The sequence below is a fragment of the Atta cephalotes genome (assembly GCF_000143395.1).
Source record: "Atta cephalotes unplaced genomic scaffold scaffold00012, whole genome shotgun sequence".
Classification (NCBI taxonomy): Eukaryota; Metazoa; Arthropoda; class Insecta; order Hymenoptera; family Formicidae; genus Atta; species Atta cephalotes.
The window spans coordinates 5,270,963-5,290,472 of record NW_012130076.1 but is presented as its reverse complement, the minus strand read 5'-3'; the positions used below and the strand labels follow the sequence as shown (position 1 = coordinate 5,290,472).

Sequence of the window (19,510 nt, the reverse complement as noted above, 5' to 3'; positions counted from 1 at the left end):
TACAAATAATTTTAATAAATCATTAAATTTAAATATAATATAGTGTTGAATTTTTCAAACATTTTTTATTTCCATAATCCAATTTTTAAATCACTCCCTCAATTTCTATATTTTATTGAAAATAACAGTAAATTGATGTGAGATCTGAATGAGATTGAAAAATAATTTTTATTGAGCAATATTATTTTACTATGTCGAATACAAAGAAAATTTGAGTTCCAATATTTTTAAATTAACATGGATATATTTAGACGAAAAATAATTAAAAATGGTGCTTTAAAATTTATATTACAGCGTGTTTATGCGTTTGCAATACATAATTTAAGTACTATGTGCAAGGTTGTTATTTAATGATCGCGTAAGAAATTTCAAAGTTAACATTTCAAACTTTAAATTTCAATGTTTATACCGTTGTTGTTGTTGTCGTTGTTGCTAGTCCTTTTGGTTTAATCATCATCAATGCACGTTTTAGAGTATAATCCCAACCTCTCCAACGGAACCATACGATACCTTTAGTATAACAGCAAATTTTTATTTGTGAATACAAACTGAGAATTTAATTTTAATTTTTCCACAATTTATGTGGATATTTATTTTATTAATTAGAAGATTGAAATTTACCTTAATTTTAATATTTGCATTAGCGACTTATAAACATACCTTGTCGTGCAGTAACATCTTGTGGATCATTTATATAAAGACCATTTAAACCACGTCCGCAAGACTTCCACCACCAACCACCCTTGAGCATTGAAGCACAATTCAAGGATGATCTGTCATTATCCCTAAAAGCATAAATATATCTTTAAATCCAATAAGTTCTTATGGCATGTATGATTTCACATATAATTATGATAATAAGAAGATATATTTTATTCATCGTATAATAAATATTCTATATTATTTATTATGTAAGATATATATATATATATATGTAAGATATATATATCTTACCTGTTGTACGTAGAAAATGGACTATTGTTTGATCCGTACCAAGGATCATTCAATGAATCTCCGGCATTTCCTTCATATCCATCTATCTCCAATTTATAATACTCTCCCTCTGAATAAATCTTAAAATGCGAATATTGCGCATACCTAATAAAATGAAATTATAATTATTGGGTTATTATTATCCGGAAAGTTCGTGCCGCAAAAGATTTAAATTTAATAAATGTATACTAAAATTTAAATCTTCTGCGTTTCAATTTTCCTTCAAAATCGGCACGAACTTTCCGGACAATCCAATATTCGATCGATTTCAATTTATATCTGCGCAATCTATTTCCAATACGGAAACTGTAAAGCTACATGTACATGTACATTATTAGTACCCTTTAACAATAGTAAAAAAGTTGCTATAATTAATCTACAGTTTAGGCATATACCTTTTGTTACCTTCGAAGTCCTCAAGTTCAACTCTGAGCATGTAATCTTCATTATTTGTTAACATATATATGTTTTCATTTCCTAGCCAAAATTCTTTAGCAGGATCTCCAAATCCATTTTTATAATCTGCCCAATCTCTATTAAAATTCTCTCTTGGTTCTCCAAAATCATCTCTTCGTTGAATAACCTTTAAAAATTTATTGTAAATTGATTTACAACAAATATTTAAGACATGTATGTAAATGTGCTATTAATTAATCAATTATATGTCTTCTTATTATATGTCTTCTCTATACAAAATCACATCTGTGATCTTCATCTCATTTTTTTTACTTCATTTTTCGATAAGTGATGAAATTTAATAATTTTTATTTTATTATCGTCATTTAAACCGTATATATTTAATTTCGATAATAAACTCACCGTCCAGCCACCATCAGCAACTTCCTGTTCACAATAAACTTTAAGGAACCAATATGTCGTACCGCGTATTTGTAAATAGTATACCCCACTGTCTCTCATTCCTCCGTTTAATAAATCCACGCAAGAATAACCCTGAAATTATAAAATGCAAAAGATAATAAAAAAAATTAAAAATCGATATATATAATAATTATAAATATTATCAAAATTTTTTTCTTTTGCTTTCTGAAATAAGTCTCGCAAAGATATCTGATAAGAATCAAATAAAAATAAAAAAATATATTAAAATATTCTAAACAATACATTCTCGGCAATAATTTTTTATAAATCTTTTTGCTATGAGCTATGACATTGTTCGAGATGATCATGCTTTGTAAATAAAGAAAACTACACAAAATATTAAAATACCTTGATATCCTTATAATTAATTAATATGTCGCTTGTGAAAGTAGAATTTGCTAAACTCGGTTTATTTTTAACACTTGGGAATATCACTCCTCGATTTCTGCTATTTGGTCTCGCGGTACTCGAAGATGTAGTCATAGGTGTCGTGGAACTATAAGTAGGATTATTCGAGGGTGAAGCGACGGATGATATCGATGTTGTAGTTGATAAGGACGGTGAAGTAGTAGGTAGCGTAGATGTGGGCATCTCCGTTACAAAATCTTCGGCTACGCTGACGTATCTTGGAATAAAATATAAGACTTTATTTCGTGTTTGACTTATTAGATATTTCTTCTGTATTGTGGAAAATACTTTGAATTGGAGAAAGATTTCATTGAAGAACAATTATATTGTGCAATCGTCACTATTTCTTAAGTCAAACGCTGTTGCAAATATGATAGTTATTACGTAATTCTCGATAATCATTTTGTAAATTATCTAATGTTTACCTGCTTGGATCATATTCAACGAGTCGATCGATCGTTGGATCTAATAATAATTCAGCCGCAATCGGACGTTGAGCGAGAGTGGCTACATCATCCTCTTGTTTCCTCAAGCGGCTTTCAACGCCTTCAAGGTTTTCGATAATTTTGTTTGTTTTTGATCTTAGATCAGCGTGAATTTCATTAATCGCTCTCTCTTGTCTTTGAGTCTGAGTAAGTAATTCATCGGATTTTGGCAGCAAATCGTCTACTGAACTTTTGGTTCCCATCTAATATTATTAAAATTAATATTATATTATTTTTTTATGTTATTATGCGCAAATTGATTGTAATATCAGTTCTCTAACAACATTAATGCACTCCCGAAAATAAAATGCTATTGTTAATTTCATATTTAACTAAAACTCACCACTACATTCCAAACTTGATCCATTTTTTCAGAAACGGTAAGCATCGGATACATTTGTTCTGCAAGACGATCGATCTTACTTTGTTTCGTCGGGGCTTCGGTTGTTGTTAAATTAAGACGATTATGCCGATTGTTCTCATTATTTTTCTCGACAATAGCTTCGTGCACGTCACTAATCATATTATACACCGCTCCGAGATTATCCGACACTAAATTCATATGGAATTGAAGCTTTCGATCCATATTACCTGTCGCTTGCTTAAGATTCTCAATCTCAAGCGTCATATGGTTCATCACTTCGTTACTCATAGCCTTGGTGATCTCGATGACGCTCATACTAACGGGTTTCTTTTCACTCGCCTCGGCATTTATATCATCATTTTGTAAAAAATTGTTATCGAGCTGATTCTTAAGATTGACAAGCTTATGATCAATATCGGAAACTTTCTGATCCAGAGAAACCAATTTTTCGCCGAGAGTTTCTGGCGCTTGATCGTTTTGATCATGATGAATCACACGTATCAATGGAACTGTAATATTTTAGTTACAATTTAATACAATTGATTGCAATACAATTTGATTTCAATTACATTATCTTCAATTTATTTGCACGAAGTAAAAGTGAAATATGTTATTTCTAAATAAGAAGCTTTTTTTTTTGCTTTATTTTTTTTAATAAGAAACTTGATTCATTTCCCTTGCATACACGCTATATATTAAGGAAAAAAAAAATATATATATATATATATATATATATTTCTTAATAAATATTTTAAAACAGCCTGATACAATTTTTTTCTTTTTATGCGTCATAAGTGGAAAAAGAAATCGAGACCGATTAAACAACCAGATATAAAGTATAAACTTCGTGAAGATATGTATCACATACTTACTATCTTCTGTATGACTTCCGCTCTTACTTTCGGTAATCCTCGTTGCAACTTCCACGGGTATGCTAGGATACGCATTGAAAAGCTTCAAATCTAACGTCCTAAGTTTAGTAATGACGGCATCTGTTTTGTCAATGTTATCGTTTACACGAGAATCTAAAGCCTCTACTCTTCTCATCAAATGCTCCACTGCCTTATCTAAATTCTCGATTCGTTGTAACTTGGACTCCAAAGTTGATACTATTACTTCAAAGACGTTGAAAAGATATTGCTCTCTACAACAGATAATATTTATTGTCTTCGTCTAATTGTTACTTTTTTACTTCACATCATTGCTAATATCAGAATATATATACGACTGTCTACACACCTCCAATAATAAAATAAATCATTCAAATGTCTCTCTCTCTCTCTCTCTTTTTATGATATATTTATAATATATTTATTAATATTTATTATATACATTCATATATGTATATATACATATATGTGTATTTTTAATAAAATATCTTTTCCTAGCTATTATTATTTGTATATATATATATATATATATATATATATACTAATTTTCATTAATGAGTTTATTATTGATAATTTGATTAATAATGACAATATAAATTTGTCATTTGAAAAATTACTCAATTATTCTAATCATCATTGCATTAAATGAAAAAGACTCATTATAATACAGTGAATCAAATGTTTGCAACGACTGTCCATAGCTTTACTGAAGATACATCACATTTAGTGTCATTAAAGTGAAGCTACAACATCGCGTGATGCACGGTTATGAATACATTCGCAAACTAAATGGAAAGTTTCGTAAGCGAAATATCGGCAAGCTTTGGAAGTATGATCGACTGGTTTACGTAACGAGCGATTAACTGTTCAGTTCTCTCGTTTATAAGATCTGTTATTACGGTTCATTTTGCACTTTATCCGTCGCATAAAAGTCGAGATGTTCTCATTTGAATAAAAAAAAGAGAAGGAAAATTAGGACGCAATGACATCCTTTCTATATTCTCACCTATTTCGTTGCAAATTGCGTGAGGACGGCTGTAGCGTTGCGCCGGTATTATTATGGCTTGCACTACGCGTGCCACGCTGATCAGCGGATGTTCGAGGTAATCGAGGACTTCCCGCTAAGACAAAGCCCAAAACGCAAGTGATAACGAGCACCGTTTGTTTCATAATTACAATGTCCTAATTACAATGTCCTGCAAACTGTAAGTTTCAAAAAGCCTCGAATAACGATCGACGCAATTACGTTTGAAGACGTGAGCGCATAGTTACGTAGACAGGTACGGAAAATTCAATTTACAATTAAATCGATTTATTGAGAAGCCTGATGAAAAAAACGGACGAATATGCGCGAATCCGTATACGCTTTCGACTTTCCTTCCTTCCTTCCTTTCTTCCTTTTGTTTAGCCTCGTCATGCATGAATATACATTTAACTTCAGGTCCACACTCACTTGTTGCACGTACACTTTGATTTATCACATAATGTCGCGCGGATATAAATGAAGCCGTAATTAAGATTCATTTATACGATGAACTCTTGTCCATACATTATAATTATATATAAGGAATCTGATTTATGCTAAATCTCTTAAACTTTTCTGTATGGATCCATACGCAACTTGACGAATACATAGAATAAACGAAAGATATATCTTTTAATGCGTCAACGCATCGCGAGCGATTTTCACTCAAAAAATAGGAAAATAAATTATTATTATTATTATTATATATCCGAATACGATTTTCCGCGTTACACAATTACTACTTATCTTATTATTTTTAACAGAGGAGTTCTTAGCCTTAGGAAAGATGGTTTTAATATTCACGTGCACTTGCACTTTTTTTTTTAAAGCAAGAAATTAATAAAAGTACGAAAATGCCATATAAACTTTGCATGAGGAAAGATATCCAATTTAATTGAGATAGCTTCACTTCACTAAACGTTGTAGAATAAACTTAGACAGCTAATTCTTATCACTGTAGTTGACAATCTTAATGAAATTTTATATCTCACTTTTTCCTTTTTAACTTCTTTTTCCTCCTTTTTTTTCTTTTTCTTCCTTCTTGCAGTCTTGCTGTTAATGCCGCTCTCGTATTGTCCTGTAACTAGAATTCTTCAAAAACTGGCGCAACTTGAAGGACAGCTGACGATCGAGATTGATTATGACGAAACAAAGTGTATAGAAAGTTGAGGAGGAAAGTTGATTGAAATATTGCGTGGATGAGTCAACTAGCGCGTCGATACGATAATTAATTAGCAAAGCGATTAGAGCGGATCTCCCTTTTTTATTTTTTCCTTTTTTTTTTTACAGCGTGTCGACTACGGCTGTAGAACCGGTCGATTGGAGCCGTACAGGTATATACATCGCACGGATCGGACGGAACAACACGCTACGGCATGGCACGTCGGTCGTGGATAACCGACGAGAGCACGACGGGCACGCAGTTTTCGGTCAACTGTAAGACTTACTTTCACATTAAAGTGGCCGCGCGCTCGCGCGCACGCGAACGTACGGCGAGCGAGCGAGCGAGCGAGCGAGCGCACTCGATAGTCGCGACAGCCGCTCGTGAAACCCTTTCCTCCCCCGCTACCGCTGGTTCTCGGACTCTCACTACCATTCCTTTTCAACTTGGAGAACCAGCGCAGCGATCCTGGTCCCATTCTCCAGTCTCGGTCGACCTGTACAGGTGGCGGTGAACGCGGTGAAAGGGTGGGGTGTAAGACCCCATGGAACCCTGGAGAACCTTTCCCGTACCGTAACACTATACACTGCCGCATAGACCGTGAGCACTGAGTTGCGACCGGGAATCTTTGCAGAAAACGAAACCGAGAGTGCTGGCCGGAATGAAAGGGGACCGCATTGCGTCGTCATCCGGTTATGGATTTTCATTCAGGAAATACACACATATACACACATACACATACTCCGCCCGCTTCGAATCTCTTTTCGCCGATTATCGTAACGCTTTGTTCTCAGAACCCTTTACGGAGCGAACGCCAATACGAAAAATCTGCAGTCTTTTGGTTTGCTGTACTTTTAAAAATTCAACGCTAAATTTCTGTGAAACTCACCTGAATTATATAATCTGTATTTCTACATAATATATTAACTGTCAAACATGAAAATGACTTTCCAAAACTTTTCACCAAACACTCAACTAACAGTAACATAATTGTTACGTATATAATTTTCCATCTAACAATATAATTGTTACTCGTTATATAACTGTTATACATTATGTTACAGTTATATTGTTGAGAATGAGAGGTTTTAATTAACAACTCCTACAAACTAACAGATAACATTACACCAATGTGTTATAACTTCCTCTTGAACAATGTAACTGTATGTAATTATGTACACGTGAATATTACATTTACGATATTAAGTGGGAAATTATATTATTAAAATTTCATATTATACGAAAATTAAATGTATCTGGCTTTCTTCATCATCGTGATACTTTTTGTTCTTAAAACATAAATCAGATGCCAACGAAATCATTCTGTAATATACTAATATGCAGAAAATCAAAAAGCTCGAGAAATGTGAGAATATTTTCGATTTTTGGTGGTGTTTTTGAAAATTCAACGACATCCTAGCGAAAATAAAGATTAGAGAAGTCGAAGTTTTTAGGAGACGAAAATTGAGACAACGAAATGTAAAAAAAACATTATTAATTAAATGTCTTCTATTAAATATTTTCTTTACATTCTTTCGTCAACCTTACATTCAATTCGCTCCAATTTCTGCTAAAGCGAATGTTAAATGTAAATGATTGACTCACCAGATAACTTACTTTTTCATATCTTAATCGTATATCTTTTATAAAAAATTAAAATCAAAGGCCTATAAATTTTAAATAAAATTCTTCCAAAAATACCGCATTTCTTCAACCAATATGCTTTGCGATATTATGTTATACAAGAATCAACTTCTAATCTTCCTCCGTCATCTATAAATTATCATGAAATTTATTTCAATAACTCGAACATAAAATGTAGGCGTGAAAAGGCAATATATTTATGATTTCAAGTACACACTGTCCTCCTTGCATTATTACGTCACTCACGGCGATAATATAAGTGGTCTATGATCTCGACTCACATGATGATGACTAGTCGAGGCTAGTCTGACATAAATGAAAAATCACGTGAATATTTCTTATGATCGATAATATGCTTGCAAACATAATTCCGCGCGCAGTGCGCCGTAATCGACAATGCACGTCGAATGTATCGGAATTCTGAGGATCGTGCTACAAGGTGAAGATAACGAGGGAAAGTGGAAAGAATAGAGAGGTAGAGACGCGTTAAAGTGAATCAGGCGAATTAACTAAGTCGACGAGGAGACCGCGAGTAAAGATAAATTAGAAAAGGAAAAGGAAATTATCACTAGAGAAGTAAAGGCGTATGAGTGTCAATTGTCTCTCGCGATCTAACGATCGATCCGATCGATTTGTTTGCGCCGTTTATTTGCGGCTTTGCGCCCGGACAGATTGCAAGAAATGAAGGAATGAGCGACGGCGAGCGTCGGTTAAACTTAACTTAGCTGCGGGCGAAGTCTCGTTCGTTCGTTTATTACATCGTAAGAATACTGGAGTAAGGCCGAATCGGCGCGAATCGGCGCGACTTGTCGGAGAATGGTTGTATATCGCCTTGAAATATCCCGACCCGCTATGATACAATCACCGTGATTATTATGTGCCTCTCGATCGTTGAGCAATCGGAATCGATAAAAAAAACTGATCTCTCCCTCTTTCAGCTTCCCCAGAGCCCCCAGAGGAGATCTGCTCGCGAATTGTGATCCGAGAGGATATCTCGAACCTCGTAATCGCATTGATCGTGTCAACGGCCTCATGGGCCGATTCGACCGACAAATAGACTCTTGCTGCGATCACGAGGTTTGAAGTGTCATCTTGCAAACGAAATCAACGAGAGGGAGGGGGAGACGTCATAATATCGCATCATATACAGAACAAACATCAGACATGTCGCGAAGCTTATTGTTAGTAACGTAACGATGCTGAGAAACGAGTAAATTGTAGGGATCGCGATATTATCTATCTTTTTTTTCAATGACGCTATTTATGTAAACAATGAGCGCAGCGAACAGTTACAAAATAACGCTTAAAAGTTAATAATAATGTTGTTCACGCGAAGTCGAAAATGTATGAATGGAAATGACGGCTCTGTTATACTTTTCATTTAACTCTTCACTGGCAACATGAAATTAACTCTTTCCCAAAAGAGTCCACTTTCACAAAAGAGAAGTGTTCTTATGAGCATGGTGCAAAACTTTTTTATCTACTCTCTCATCCAAAATACCATAGGGATAATTTTAATTTTATTATTAAGACATTCTTGAACAACGATTACTCTATTAATGTTATTTTTGATATGATCAAATTACAATTAAGGTCTCTTTGTTTGTTTTAGCGTAAGACGCTAAAACAAACAGACAAACCTAACAATGACAATAAAACAACTTCATGGTTTACCATTTCATTTTTTTGCCTTGCATTTATGACAAATTTAAGAGCATCAAAAAGCATTAAAAATCTGAATGTCAAATTGTCCTTCTTCAATTTAAATAAACTTAACAGAATCATCAAAGCACAAAAAGACGTTCTTCCTCACGAGTCGAAAAAAAAGTGATTTACAAGATTAATTGTAAAAATTGTAATGCTTCTTACATGGGACAAACGAGTTGTAAGTTAAAGACTAGAATCAACGAAAAATGACATTAATAAAAGAAACGGTAATTTATCTATCATTTCCGAACATAGATTACATTAGATCATTTTGGATTGGAATTTGGATGAACATCAAAATTTTAAATAATAAGAGATATCTGAGTAAAAAATTAGTGTCCAAAATACTCAATATCAAATTGCAAGACAATGTTTAAATTTGAAATTAGACACAGAGTTCTTGCATCATGCTTATACGAACATAATAAATAAATAATAAATAAATTTTAATTCTTTTGATTGTCATAACTATACTTAAGTGTCTATCTACATTGTTTTTCAATTTTATTCCTCTGTTATGGTCATTGTTGTTTCCATTCTTATAATATTTATTTCTTAATGCTCATTTACGTGACTTTGCGTTGACATTGCAAACGTCATATTCTTACAAGAAATTTAATGTGATTTTATCCGTTTTATCAATTTTAATTTAATTTATTTTATATTATTGTACAGTTATGGCGTGCAATAAATCCCAAGCAGAACAACAAGTCACGATAATTCAGCAAATGAGAATGGATTAAAATGGATTGAAATTTTTTTGCGTATTTTAAATAGCAAATATTTTTTTTGGGATTTAATTGGATTCAATTGGATTCAATTAGATTTAATTGGATGCAATTGGATTGAAAAACTGCATTTCCTATTCAAAATTTTGAATTAAACAATATTCATAATGTTTGTTGCACAGAAAAAGCTAATATTATTTTTAAATTGAAAGACATAAAAATACACTCCTATAAATGAATAAAAATGCATTCAGTATTGAAAAACATTCATTTTAACATTCGTGAATCAATATTTCTGAAAATCTGAATCCATTTCAATTCATTTCAATTCATTCTCTTTGCTGGAAATATCAAAATGACATTAAAATAAATCGGAAATGATGATTGAAAAATTATTTTTAATAATCATTTTGATATCATAATGACTTGTTCTGCTTAGTCTTCATAAAATTTTGTTATCCTTTCTTTTTAGTAACTATTCTTTTGAATGATATTATTTTTTATTTATCTCGCATTTACTTAAATAACTGGACGGTTACACACTCCAGATTTGGTAATTTGTAAGACTTCCTTGCTGTACTTGATTTCTTGGATATTACAAATGTCGGACAGTTATCAAGAATTGTTATTATTTGAGATTGCTGAGGATGGCTCGAATTGAGTTGAATTCAGTTTTTATAGTTATGCAAGATATACGATTGAAATATATGTTTATAAGATAATCGCATCAATTACTGCGTATTAATGCTTTCAATTGCCCGTTTTTTCTTTATTTGTATTTTAATATCTCAAGAATCCAACGTTAATTATTCGCTCTTTTGTCTAATCTAGCAATAAGGATCTTCGAGAAACAGAAATAAACTTTTTATTATTTCGAATTATATAAAAATCTTAAAAAATTCTTGTATACTTGTTAAAACTCCAAGCAGAACAACAAGTCACGATAACGTCAAAATGATATTAAAATGAATCGGAAATGATTAAAAATGACTTTTAATATTCTATAATTTGGAGTCATCTTGACAACATTTTGATATCATAATGACTTGTTCTACTTAAGGCTTTAACAACGAGTTTTTACTTTCGTAACTTCTATCATAGAAGTCAGTTATTTACTATTTTTAGATTTAAATTTATCTCACCAGTTCGCACACAATCAAAATACTGATAAGGTCTTTAAAGATCCCAGTTATGTCGGCGGAAGAGTAAAATAGAATAAGTGCACAAATGGATACTATGGGAAGAGAAAGGAAAAAAAAGGAAAATAGAATTCATTATGATAAAGAATAAACGAGGAATTCGCGAGAAATTCTCTCGCGAGAATTGACCTCGCATACCTGTCGAGGAAAAAAATTAAATGGGGCAATACGCCATCTCATTAATAACAATACGTTCCCAGAATTCCGAAGAGAGTCTCAATAAGTCATATTTTCCATAATTATTCTAACCAACTTCCCGCTAACGTGGAAGTTTTCCAGACGCTTCCGCGAGAAATGCACCGACGTGATAATTTTCTTTTCTTTTTTTTGTTCCATCGGATTCCTCTATCTAAATAACGATTATATCATACTTTCGAAAACGAAAGTACAACGTATGAAAGTCACGATTACGTAAGCGGCTAATATAAGTTGGTAGGTTCGTAAATTGTATAGGGTCACACCGTATACGAGCCGCACTGAAACGTAAAGATCTTGACCAATACTATAAGATAAGCTATCAATTGTTCCTCTCCAAATCGGTTACAACTACGACATCCATTCATGTCAATCGTCATCGTTTTTCATACTTTTGATAAGAAACGCGGGATTCTCCTCGCCTACTTTCTGTTTATTTAAATCGAAGATTTCTTTCTTGAGAATTTCTCTTCTTATTCTACTGCAGGTATAAAATTGCCGCGCGTTTTTATTCAGTAAAGTGAGCGGATCGAAGTGTTTGCAACATTGTTTAGATTGTTTAAGATAGTTATCTATTCCGATAATAAAATGATTTTACGAACAATTTGCACTTGTACATAAATAAGTAAATAAGTAGAAGTGATTATAGAATTTTGTTATCTACTGTCGTTTCTTATATATATATTTTTTAATATTTTGTTGTATATTTTTTTCTAAACGGATAAAGATATTTCTTTTATAATAGCTATTTGAGAAATTATACTCATATATATATATATATATAGTAAGTATTTATATATATATATATATATATATATATGTGTGTGTGTATATAACAGATTAAAGTAGACTACCGTAGGAAATACCGTTTCTCAACTGAAACGGGTAAAGGCACTTTAATTGGAGAAATGGTGGTCAGTATCTCGCCACGCCTCACACTCCTCTCTTTTCCTTCTTTTCTCTGTTGCGCGTTTGGTGTAAAAATAACAGATGTAAGCGACAAACCATAATCCTCTGGGCGCCTTTCATTCTAAATAAAGTTAAAGGTGAACAACCTATAATATTTAATGTATAAAGGTACACGTCAAGAATATATAATTTATAATTTCATCATAGACATTGAATCATTTACTTAAAATCAATATAAAAAGAAAGAGAGAGGAAGAAGATTAAGATTGTGAAAAATGACACAGAACTGCATATACATGGAACTCCTTTCAGCGATGAATTAGGTAAAAATAACCATGTATACATTTCATAATCTTCATAACTTGCTCACAGTAAGTGATTTACAAATTAAAAATGCGATAACATGGAAATAATATAAGCGATGCTTTTCAACGATCATTCCAGTAATCGTTCTCTTATCATCGAGGTGTGGTAAGCAGTCGCGTACAAGACAATTTGATTCCGATATCTCGACGATTTGAAATCAAACTTAGAGTACTACTGACTCTGTCGTAAGGAACAAACATAAGCAACATCCGCCCGATTCCGTGAGATAAAGACATCAACAGACAGGAAAGGAAAAAAATGGCAGATGAGAAAATTGTGTCAGACGAGCGATTGTACGATTACTTGCGTACATACGCAAAAAGCATCAAGTTATTGGCTCCAAAATTTCACATAACTGAGGGCACCAATAAAGGCGATAATTACGTTAGCCTCGTCTGTCGCGTCACGATCGAGGGCATCGCTGAAGATGGCGAAGACAAGAAAATTCAACTTATTCTCAAAACTACACGAACTTTGGATACCAGTGAAATTCTATCTAGCAGCAACGTCACAAATATGTTTCAACGCGAGATGTTCTTTTATAAAGAAGTATTGCCCATTTTCAAAGAGACTTTGAAGGACCGCGGCGGGATTATCGATCGCTTCCCTATTTTATACAACGTGAGCGATGAATCCGGAAAAGAGGTAATTTGCGGTTTACCACTTCTAAACCAACGTGAACCATGCCAATGAAGTAATAACATTACATACATAGCCGAGTATCATGTAATCATGTATATATGTAAATTCCATACGACGCCTTTACATAATCTCTTTTCTTGCGCGAAATAGCACATACATACATACATACATACATACATACATACATAATGTAGAGGCCGTAAGAAAGATATATATATATATAACGTTCGACAATCAAGTCTTTAAGGAAGTTAAATACTTTACATAATTTAATTAAAAACGATATTGTATTACGCGTATGTAAAATTTCAAACGCTATTTCATTGTTTACTTGTGATATTATTTCTTTTATTTCGATCAACTATAAAGCTGCTTGACTCTTATTCTTTGCACGTCGTTCTCAAGACAATGCATTTCACGATGCGTTGCTAAATTAGCCCCACAAGATTTGTACATGTAATAAAACGCAGACATCATGTCGCGAAGTGAAATGTCGATTTATAATGACACATGGATACACGGACACGCATATGTGCGCCGGGCATAATAAACTGGTTTAAGATTACTAAGTAAGACATAAGGTCCGGTTAACCTTTGCATTATGCAATATTTTCGCTAATAGTCAATCTGTATTTAATGCGAAAGAATCTCTCATATTTTGACGCGGTTCCATTTTATTGGTGAAATTATTAATTTTGGAGTTTAATTAATTCGTGAAATTCGTCGAAGCATCTCGGAAAGCGTTCTTTTAAATCCTCACAACCCTCCGATTATTTGTTCGAAAGTTACCGCTATTTATATAAGAAAACGGCCAACAAATCGCAACGGTATAAATAATGTTATATCTTCCGCAATTTTTAAAGTCTTTTCCCGTTTATATTTAACACTAGGAGCCGATGAAATCAATGTTAGGCATGCGGTAGGAGTATAGAGTAAGTGTCTGATAATTAGATGGCTCGCGAAAGTACACGTACATACACTTCTTTATAAAGACTTGATTCTTTAATACGTAACTTCCACACGTAATATATCTCTGACATTTTAATGGAAGAATTGCACATGGCGGAAAAAATATAAATTAAAATATAATTATCTTCTAATAAGTATCCTTATCTTATCTCATCTTGCACAATATGTAATTTCAGTATTTTATTTAATAAGATATCTTAATTTATATACATATATAACGATAAGGTCTCAGAGAAAAAAACTATTTTGTAATTTGTATTGCAATTTGCTGCTGCTTTTTTGGTAAGGAATTTATTTGTATCATGTATATGCACACATAAAGAGGCAAAGCATTCGAATCTTATTCATCAATGTAAACAACCATGAATATCCACTCCTAAGACGACTCGATAACATTATACGATTATCATCCTCAGCTATCTCATAATATGATAAACTTTCACGTATTTCTCATATAGCGCGATTACCGAGATTAGATTTGTATCTTTTCTAAAGAATACTCTAAAGCGATAAAGAGATAAACGCTTGGATAATGAATAAATATACGTAATTTATCGTAGATACTGATGTTAGAAAATTTAGCGCCTCAAGGTTTTGTGATGGCCAAGTCAAAAATTTTGGATTATCCTCATCTCAGCTTGGCATTACGATGCTTAGGTGAATTTCACGCATACAGCTTCATTACGCGTGTTACGAATCCAACGAACTTCGAAAAATTAAAGATGAAAGAACACTTGTTTAATAAACGATTAGTTGATAATATTGATGATAAGGAGAAGGATCTTTCAAAAATGCTTATTGAGCTCGTTTTCAAGGTATTCGCATTTTGAATCTCAAAGATCATTGATATTCATCGAATTTAATTTTTTTTCTTTTTGGTATCACGTACTAGGCTTTAGCGAATGAAGATAAACATTATTCCGAAAGATACCAACGATTCGTAGAAAATATGATGCAAAACATGTTCGATGCAGTTGATGGAAAAGCTGCTGAGCCATATACCGTTGTAAATCATGGTGACTCTTGGACTAACAACATGCTCTTCAAATACGACGAAGTATGTACACGCAATTGAATAACCCTTGATGATATACGTCGTAGCAGCTTAAGATTTGCGTTAAATTAATATATCTAAATACACGACATCTTAAACGTCATTTCATTTTAGGAGAACATTCCGTACGACTTACGTTTTATAGATCTTCAGCTATGTCGTTACGCATCTCCTGTCTTAGATCTACTTTATATACTTTTCTGCTGCTGCACGCAAGAAACACGAAATGAATATTTCGATCAAGTAATATACGAATATCACGAAACATTATCCAGGTATATCGAAAGAGCCGGTTATGATCCTAATATCCTTTTTCCTTACGAAGTATTATCTAAACATCTTACTAAATTTGGAAAATACGCAGCAGGAATGGCTACTTACACTATACATATATTTACCAGTAATGATGTAGAAATAAAAAATGCATATGACAGTGATATACTTCGAGAAAGAATAGAAAATGATAGCTTTTATAGAAGTATGTTAATAGGTACTTTTAAAGATCTCGTCGACAGAAATTATATATAAAGTAATACTTTCATAATATTAATATTGCGAATGCCAAAGGAAAATCTTGGAGTCAAAAGTAAAATATTATGTATTAAACTTAGAAATCAGTGTAGCTGTACTACTACAAGTACAAACCTATTTTATTTTATTAGGTTAGAGGAATTTCATTAGTAATAACTTATTTACGTATGAAAATTGTGTATATATAGTATAAATTGTGTATATTGAGTGTTTGAATAAATTTACTCTGGTTTTTTGTGAAATTTTGTTTTTAAACAGTTGATTAATCAACATTTAATGCCTCTAATTTTTTTAGCATTTGATATGGATATTTTCATATAATGATGAAATTTCAAATAATCCATTTCATTTTTCAATTTTGTAATGCATCTTCATGTTATTTATTTTTATCGAAATTAAAGCTTCTAAAGCGTTGAAACTACTTTCAGATGAAGAATGCTCCCTATATATCTCCACAAGCAAATGATAACTTTCAACTGCAGTTTTCTTAATAAAGCAATGCAGTAAAACTTCCCGCAAATGTTATTTTGTTGAAAACAAAAATTGTTTTCAATGCAATGACAAAAATATTGTTTACATGTCCATCAAATGTCATATATTAAATATGAAAGCTTATGTATAGTACTCTCAAATAAAACAGTTGCCACTAAAAGAATTCTATTCACGTAGTACTCGTGACGTCTCTTAGAAAACGAGGGAAACTTATTCAAACACCTAATATTTAACTTTTTTTGACATTTCTGATATGCTACTTAAAATATCAAACATAGGTATTGCAGTTTTTAATAAACCAAAATTTATTTAAAATCCTCATAAGAGAGATATTTATAAAAAAATATTTTAAATAATTTTTTTCTGCAAAAATTGTTATTTTACAAAGAATTTGCCGAAAGATAATACAATTTAGCGATGTTCTTTTATGTTAAAGTACAAAAAATAGTATAAAATAGAAAGAGTACACAAATAGTACAAAGAATGTACAAATAGTATATACAAATAATGAACAAAATAAAATTTTTGCTCATATATATTTTTTCATAATTTGAACGTATTCAAACTTTAATACTAATTTTTATACTAATTTTTATAAATAATTTTACTCAGAAAGATGGAAATTGTGTATAAGAGATATATTTTAAAATGAAATATACAATTTCAAATATACAAAATAAAGGCATCTACTACATTGTTCAGTAATAAAAGGAATACTAGTTTAGTGACAATGTATTTTAGCTCTTAGTAATAAGGTCTTCTTGGATTATTCTGAAAAGGAAAATGTAATAATTAAAATGAGCTATTGGATATTTTACTTAACATTTTTATTTTTTATTATAAAAATCACGATACTTACTAATGGATTAGGCCTAAATCTATACGCGAGCATCATCCGTTTTCTATATGCATCAAATTCATCATCATCTCTAGATACTCCATCTGGTCGTTCAGATCCTAGACCAGCACTATCAAGTCTATTTGTCGCTCTAGAAACATTGATTATAACAACTTGAAAATATTAGACAAACATATTCGACATGAAAAAAATAATATAAAAGGCATTACTTGTTAATTGGTTCAATACGACCGCTACCCTCACTGCCCAACCCTTGTCCTTCGCTCCATCCCAGTTTTTGTAACATCTGAAATCCTATAAAGTAAAAAAAACTTATGAAATTCAATTGAAATTAACTAAAATAATTTTTAACAAATTTAAAATATTCAGATTCATAATTTAAAAAATTCAGAAATTATTTTTGTTAGCATTTGACTTGAAATATATCTGTCAATTTAATAAATAGTAAATTTAATAAATAGTTAAATTCTCAATATGATGTAACCAAATTTAACTATTTATTTGTTACATAAGTTTATGTAACAAAATAACGTCGTTGTATTTATTGTATAAATATAATATTGATCGAGAAAAAACAAGAAAAAACTTTTTTGGAACCTACCTATATTATCTTCCTTTAATTTGTATTCTTTATAGTCGCTCAAGTCTGGTTCTTTGCCTTGCTTTACAGCATTATATTGCTCCATAAATTTTTTTAATTCATCCGGTGGCAGAAAATCGCCAATATGATGTTTGCCTTCGGCTTGCGCAGTTAATTCCTCGGCCCACATCTGTGTCGCTTCCATTTCAGCGGACCTCAATTTGTGTTCCCAAGTTCCTCCTTCTGTTTCTTCGTCGCTATCGTACTCATATTTATGTTTCCCTTGTGCTTCCAAACGTTTCAATTCTTCTCTTTTCCTTAAGAGATTTTGATATAAAAGATTTATCTAAAAAAAATTATTTATATCTTTTTATGCACAAAATTATTAATCCTTAAAATTCATTTTTATATATTTTTATGTACATATATAATCAGATAAAGAGAACAAATTTTAATATACTTTGTGTGTATATCTTTTATAATTGATACAACAATCTACCTTATAATGATCCTCTGCCTTTTTCCATTGTTCTTCGCTTAAATCGAGTGTGCCAAATGTCTGTCTCGCATAATGGATAAGCGCAGGATCATTACGTGAAATCTTGGTAAGCATTGGATTTTTTGATTTAACATGTTGTCTCTTTGATGGAGAAGGTATTATGACTGCAGGTTGTCCAATTTGTCCCGGTATAGCTATGCCAGGTTGTGGAAGTACAGCACCTGATCTATTACCAGAAGGAACATTTGTTTCTGCAACAAGAATCTTATTGTCTGCATCACCCCAGCGACTACGTTTTCTTCTTTTCCGTTCTTCCTTATTATCGTCCTTTAACTGATCTGCTAATAATGACATATATAAAACATGTATTAATAAAACTTGTGCTAATGTCATTGACTAAATGTCATTATGTATGTATACATGTAGTTATTCACCATGTGAAGTTGAATGAGATTTCTGAGATTTATCCTCATCATTGTCACTAAGAGCTTCTTCAGGACAATAAAGTTCTGCACCACTGTTCTTCTTATCCTTATCTGGCTTCTCCGCACGTAATTTTGAAACCAATCCCCTGTACTGCAGATACGCTGCACTTTGCTTTTGGTGCAGAAACCTTGATTAAAATGATACTTAAAACGCTGTCTAGTAATATGTATTCCTATAGATACAATACTTTCATAGAAAAAATATAATGTCAATAAAAAGTAAAAAGTAGCAGAAGAAAAGTTTAAAATATTATTTGGATTGAGGAAATTGGAGGCATTGATATTATACATAGTATGTGTATATATATATATATATATATATATATATATATATATATATATATATATATAGTAATATAATAATATACTACTAATAAATAATAAACTAACTAAACGTAAACGTAAACTAAACGAACGTAACGTTAAAGTTAAAAGTTAACTAAGTA

The 19,510-nt window shown here is 31.9% G+C and overlaps 3 protein-coding genes across 3 annotated transcripts in view; 1 reads left to right on the top strand and 2 right to left on the bottom strand.

The window, feature by feature from the left end:
* Positions 1-149: 149 nt before the first annotated feature.
* LOC105617286 (angiopoietin-2) lies at positions 150-5,189 on the bottom strand. The gene is made up of 10 exons (XM_012198852.1): positions 5,026-5,189; positions 4,002-4,273; positions 3,109-3,638; positions 2,706-2,968; positions 2,221-2,497; positions 1,813-1,944; positions 1,389-1,576; positions 955-1,098; positions 661-785; positions 150-510 (listed from the first exon to the last, which is right to left on the bottom strand). Exons 1-10 carry the CDS (start codon positions 5,187-5,189, stop codon positions 404-406), a joined length of 2,202 nt encoding a protein of 733 aa, XP_012054242.1. The 3' UTR covers positions 150-403.
* Positions 5,190-13,211: 8,022 nt separating this feature from the next.
* On the top strand, positions 13,212-16,146 carry LOC105617285. Its single transcript, XM_012198851.1, has 4 exons — positions 13,212-13,598; positions 15,125-15,379; positions 15,457-15,621; positions 15,733-16,146. Exons 1-4 carry the CDS (start codon positions 13,212-13,214, stop codon positions 16,144-16,146), a joined length of 1,221 nt encoding a protein of 406 aa, XP_012054241.1.
* Positions 16,147-17,385: 1,239 nt separating this feature from the next.
* LOC105617284 (SURP and G-patch domain-containing protein 1) overlaps positions 17,386-19,510 on the bottom strand; it is a 5,265-nt gene continuing 3,140 nt past the window's right edge. Inside the window, exons 4-9 of the mRNA XM_012198850.1 lie at positions 19,014-19,192; positions 18,580-18,920; positions 18,102-18,426; positions 17,710-17,794; positions 17,501-17,630; positions 17,386-17,412 (exon numbers count right to left, since the gene is read on the bottom strand). Coding sequence (XP_012054240.1) covers positions 17,386-17,412; positions 17,501-17,630; positions 17,710-17,794; positions 18,102-18,426; positions 18,580-18,920; positions 19,014-19,192 — 1,087 coding nt within the window. The remainder of the gene's footprint in view (positions 17,413-17,500; positions 17,631-17,709; positions 17,795-18,101; positions 18,427-18,579; positions 18,921-19,013; positions 19,193-19,510) is intronic.